Source organism: Hypomesus transpacificus, chromosome 7 (genome assembly GCF_021917145.1).
Source record: "Hypomesus transpacificus isolate Combined female chromosome 7, fHypTra1, whole genome shotgun sequence".
In the NCBI taxonomy this organism is placed as follows: Eukaryota; Metazoa; Chordata; class Actinopteri; order Osmeriformes; family Osmeridae; genus Hypomesus; species Hypomesus transpacificus.
Window position 1 is genome coordinate 2,639,647 of NC_061066.1, and position 6,000 is coordinate 2,645,646.

General features: G+C 40.6%; 1 protein-coding gene across 3 annotated transcripts in view; it reads left to right on the top strand.

The window, feature by feature from the left end:
- LOC124469335 (chemokine-like protein TAFA-2) overlaps positions 1–5,700 on the top strand; it is a 30,660-nt gene extending 24,960 nt beyond the window's left edge. The window contains exons 4-6 of one of the 3 annotated variants that reach the window (XR_006956288.1): positions 264–388; positions 915–1,225; positions 4,279–5,700. Coding sequence is in view for 2 of the 3 variants with exons in the window: in XM_047022551.1 (XP_046878507.1) it covers positions 264–388; positions 1,169–1,198 (155 nt within the window). In the remaining variant the exon portion in view is untranslated. Of the gene's footprint in view, positions 1–263; positions 389–914; positions 1,232–4,278 lie in introns of those variants that run through there. The other 2 variants (XM_047022551.1, XM_047022552.1) reach the window with 2 other exon arrangements.
- Positions 5,701–6,000: the final 300 nt, after the last annotated feature.

Sequence of the window (6,000 nt, forward strand, 5' to 3'; positions counted from 1 at the left end):
GTTTCTGTGATTTGACCTTCTGCCTAAGTATGAATAAAGAACATTAATTACAACATTTGCAACATCTGCACTGACTTTATGAAGCTGTCATGATAGGTTGGGAATAACTCTGTGGTAGAACATTTTAATACAGATTAAGATGTTGCAGGTTAAAACAAACGGACAACCCTAATGACCATTAATGATCCATTTAACCAATTTCCAAATTTTGCATTTGTGTGTTAGATGTCTTGTAATGTGAGTAATGTTTGTGTCTTCCATAGCCTCCATAGTGGAGCAGAAGTGGTGGTGTCAGATGAACCCCTGTCTGGACGGAGAGGAGTGCAAAGTTCTGCCCGATCTAAAAGGATGGAGCTGCGCTACGGGGAACAAGATCAAGACCACCAAGGTAAGCCCTTGAACAGCTCAAAATAAATCAGTCTCAGAGAACCAGCTGCTTTCTAGAACCATCTTTGCGTGTGGGTATATATCAGTGGTAGAGCATCTGACTGCAGATCAAGAGGTCCTAGATTCAAATCCCCCCCATGTACTATGTGTTGCTTTGGATAAAAGTGTCTTTAAAATAGTTGTATCATTTGCCTTGTAAATCCTTCAACCAGCTAAAAGGAATAGCTCTATGTACTTCACTGTACTTCAATCATTTGTCAAGGTCAAGATGTTTCATCTTAAATTACACTCATCCCCCGTGGCACCAGTAAAAATGGCTAATGTTTGCCGTCCCTAATAGAAGCCCTAGAGGCCTACTTTCAATTTGCTGCCATGTCTTCCTCGCACTCTCAGGCCATTTTGAGGACCCCAAACCTGCAAATTACTCACTCCAATTACTTGCTTTTAACGCGGTAACCTGAAGCCTGCATCCTTCTCTGGGTTATGACGACCCCTAGACTTTGGTTTCTGCCTTTCTCTCTTTGTAGTTAATTATTTAGACTGGCCCCACCACACCTGCCTGGTGCCTGGTCCTATTGATCCGGGGAGAAGTCGGGACCTCGGGATGGAGCGTTTCATTTTGGTGGCCACACCACTGCGCTATCAATGGATTGATCAACCATTTCAAACCACATGCACGTGTTAATTTCTTTTCTTATGAAATCTAAAACCAACCCCCCCCCCCCCTCCCCTCTCCACTCTCTCTTTTCTGTTATCGTTGAAAACATGGAACGCCGGAAAGATTTCATCCGACCGGGATCAGCTTTGGTAACCCTTGGTGCCATGATGCTGGATTAAGGTAATGAATACTTTTTGTTGTTGTTGATGATGTCTTATACGATTATCTTGGTGTTCGGTTATATATTACTGTTAAACATTATGGTATTTAACTCAATGCTTTTCAATGTATTTCGTGTTTTTCATTTTTGCACGTACTTTACCAGCAAAAGAGTAATCAACTAACTCTTACTGTTTACCTGTTAATTGGATGGAAAACGATCATTACATAATTAATTCACCATAATTACTTTCTAAACGGGGTGTGATTCATCAAGTCTCCTTAAGGGACCTATGACTTATGTACCACAAAAGACTAATTGCTGCCAAATAGGGTATGAGTAAAACCTTGGAGAACATAATAATGTAATTGGATTTTGAAAAAATAAATACATGTATATGATAAGATGACACAATAAGAAATTTATTTTTGGGTGTTATTTTTCTAAATGCAAAAGATAGGATTAGGGTTAATAAACAAGCATTATTGAAATCCGTTTCTTCTATTCATTAAATTAAATTGAACAAAACAGCACTACTGGTCTAATTGGTTTAGCTCTTAACTATATGTTTCTGCACTTTTGGTAGATGGGAAATACATTGCCTGGAAAGACATGTCCATCCTGTAATGTGTCTTCTTCCTGCCGGGTTAAGCCACCGTGTATTTCAAGCACAACACTCTATGATAATTATAAGCTATCGTTGCACTGGGTCTTGTAAAATACAGACCGTTCCGTGTCACTAACCACTGTAATGCTGCTAGAACTGTGCGTTTCTGGTCCATGACTATCTGCGACACTAACCAGATGCACTATTTTGGGATTTAAGTGTCTGCTAAATGACAAAAATGTTCATGTACATAAGGATGATGTAACACTCTGCACATGTTACTGTAACCCCAACTGACAGGAAAGGGGCTGGTTGTCACGGTGACATGGTGGGTAATGCCTGGGAACCAAGGGTTGTTTGGAGACTTTTAGACACCTTTTCCATATCTGTGTATTCAATGGCGTTTTCAGTCACCTTCAGTAAAAGAGTGTGAATTTCTCCCCAGTCTGTTGCCAACGCAGAGAGCTACTGTAGGAATGACAGGCATGTATGGGGGGGGGGCACACCTTTAAAGTGTCACATTGCTTTTCATATTCTCTCTGTCATCCTTTGTGACGATCTCATGAAATCACATTACCTTGTCACTTCAGAAGGACTGTCTTGGGGTGGTGCTGGATTTATTTCTTGTACTGAAGGCACTTCTCTCTGCTGGTAAAACACTGCCTGTGCTCTTTGTCTTTTTAGCATGGAATTATTCTCAAATTAGTATCACATTAATCACAGTGACAGCCTTGAATGTAAATGACTCTTTGAAGGGACTGGAGAATTTATTGCAATCTGCACAACAGGGCACTTTCTCCTTTAACATATGCAAAGTGGGAAGCTAACCTAAATATCTTCGAAAACTACTGCAGCTAGGTTTGATATGATTATGTGGGTTCTGTAATATCAAGTTAGAAAAGGCCTAGAGCAGGCTTTGGTGGAATGTGTTTTTTTAATTTTTTTATCCCTCCTGTGGGTAAAATAATTCAAGCAAATTTACCGAAAGCAGTTCACAGTTTTGAAAACGACTCAAAAAATGGTCTGATTGTTGAGTGTCACATTGGATTTTGGGGGCGAGGTTTGGTGGGGGAAGGGGGGGGGGGGGGTCGGTTACTATAATGAGTCTGTCAAAACTGTCTGCGTTTTACACAAATTCAGCAGCAGTGACATAGCATTACTGCAGCTGTGGCAGCCCTCCTCGCCTGTCAGACCGAGCCGTCGGCCCATCAGCCAGTTGGGGTTTGTGGTGGACGTGGTTAGAGAGGTGTTATGTCCGGTCCCTGTGAGCCAGGCTTCTGGAGGCCCTTTCCAGAATGTACTTTTGGCGAAGCGGAGGAGCCTGTCAGTCAAGGGGAGCTTCATGACGGCTAATTTAATCTGGAGGAGGGTCCGACAATGAGTCTTTAGAGTGTCTGACAGAATCAAGTTGTGGGGGAGGAGGGAGGGGGGGGAGGTTTAGGTGGGTGTGTGTATGCATTGGGGTTTGGTGTGTATGTTTGTGTGCATGTGTGTGCATGTTCATGTTTTTATGCTTGTTGGTGCATGGGTAAATGTGTGTGTGTGTGTGTGTGTAGAGTGAGAAAAATGCACATCCACCATTCTTTTATCTGACAGAATTTACCGTCTCTGGTGTTAAGTCAGGGCTCATCTTATAAGGAGCTTGGAGAAGCTGAATGCCCAGCAACAAAAGCTGATTTTGTTTCAGTTTACCTCTCCAGGAATCCCCCAAGGACATCACAGCAAATTGAGTAGAATTGAATAGAACAGAACAGATTAGAAAAGAAAATAACAATACAACACTACAGAATAGAATAGAGGATGAACACAATGGAATAGAATAAAATAAAATAGAACATAATATAATAGAAAATGTAATTGTACGCACAGGTTAAAATCTTCCTTTGGCAAAAAAGAAATCTTCCTAAAACATTCAAAACCAAAGAACCAAAGAGTTTAAAGTGTGGATCGCAATCATTTCTGTTCATTGTAAAAATGTGGTTGAAGAATGAATTATTGAGAAAACACTTGTGCCTTTCGAACTAGGTTTTGCATTATTTTTATATGATTGTCCCTGTCTGGGTGTGCAGTCAGTGTGACAGAGGTAAATTGGTTGGCTATGAGTTCTAATGAGTTTGCATTGTTTGGTGACCATTGCGAACACAGAAAGAGATGCCGTAATAACTACTGATAGCTTCTCTTTTCTAATTTGTTGCTTTTTCTTATTAAACTGTGTAAATTTAAGAGACACGCTCAAATCAATACAGATAAGGTTTTGAGATTGACAACGATTGGTCTGTTCTTGATGTGTTTGGCATGCTGCTCTGGGCCTTAACCAAACTTTGAAAATCTGAGTTCAAGGATTTAGCTCATCATGCGATTGCATTACTAGACTGTAAAAACTCAGCAAAGATTCTTCTCCTTGTGTGACCTATATCTGCTTGTCCAAGCAAACGTAACGTTAAAAGACATGTTTTTCTGTTGCAGGTTGACCACTAGGCATTTGCAAGAGAGATCTCAGAGAGTCTCTGGTGCACCTGTGGAACACCACCAGCGACTTCTGAGATGATGCTGAAGACCTTACTGTAAATAGACACTTGCTTCACTGAGGACTTGGATCTTGGAGAAAGACTTGAAAGCACAAGTTAACAGGTAGAGACATCTGGAAGAGAGTGAACTTTGGGACTTTTGATTTTTAAAAGCCAACTGTGGTTGACAAGAAGTGTTTTTATTCTCTAGCGTTGTACTGCTTGTAGTTGACTACAATGGTGACTTTTGCCTAAATATCATTTGTAAAGTACGTTTTTTGGGGTGGGATATGTATTTGCTCTGAATATATGATATATTCCAAGTGTAACAGGGTGAATTTGACAAAAAAATCAGTATTTTAGCAAGATCAAGTATAAGTATATCAAAGGGGAGTTTCTTTTGATGAAAAGACAACAACCCCACATTTTAAAAACTATAGTAGGAGAGCGTAATAGATACAATTTGGTGAACTTTAAGTATACTGTATTTAGTGAAGATGCAGGATAATTCTTAAAGGATAACACAAACATATTTTCTTCAATTCCATCTTTTGTGAAGGACTATCAGAAAAGCTAAAGCGCCTTCCTCTAGTTTTTGTCACAAGGAAACCTAACATACCCTAAGTGAAACCAGACACAAACACATTCAAATTAAGGGCTGGAGGTGGTATAGTCCACTGTACCCTATAAACATGAAAGAACTTGACCTGATTGCCCCAGCACAGATACTCTAGGGTGTGATTGTGTATAGTGCCCCACCGTCTGCAGATATTAGCCAGGTCCATCACTGCATAAGCTTCATTTGCACATGCTTCACTTTACCATCAGAGGATCATTTTATGAATGTAGAACCCAGAAAGAGGAAGCTAGCGCTCCAGGGAACCCAGAGGAAATACTGAACACATCGGCTATCTGAACACCGACTCTAAATCACGACCGTCAGAGGGCGGGTCATCAGCAGCAGAGAATGGGCTCTCTAATTCCTCCATCTGCGAGTATTGTTCTGTGAGAGCAGTTTTAGAGTTTAGCTATTCAGCGGTCAGATAATATCTGCCGCAAACATAAGTGGGATGGAAGTGGCTGAGTACTCTTATATACCTGCTCCTGTCCTCCTGAAAATCACCCTGTCAAATCCGGTCAGCTGTGTCAATTTGTCTCTGCTGTGTTGAGCCGTGAGTCCGATCTGGATGGCCATGTAAAGTTATGTAAATTTATGCAAGCTGAAATACATTCATTCGTTTTCCACTGCACTAGTGGAGTGGCTGTAATTCATTTTCTTTCTCCCCCCCCCCCCTCCCAAAGATGATTTATTTTCAGTCAGATTGATATATTTGATTTGCTGATGATAACTTTCCAACAGGTATTGCTAAAGCTTACTCTGTCTGTGCAAGTGATAACATCTTCGAATAATAAACTATGGTTGTGTAACGAAACCTTTGCTTTTGTGACCTCTAACCTGATGCCGTAGGTAGATTCATCCAGATGTCTTTTCTCTCTCTCTGGGATCGATCTCTAAACAGAGTTTCCTGTTGAAACTGATATGATTAAGATGTATCAGCTTCACTTTGTAAAACAAACATTGATTGCTTTCACACTCTTCTTCACAAAACCCAATGAGAGTCCCAATCAAGCATGAAGTCACACGCACCAACACACACACACACACACACACATACATACA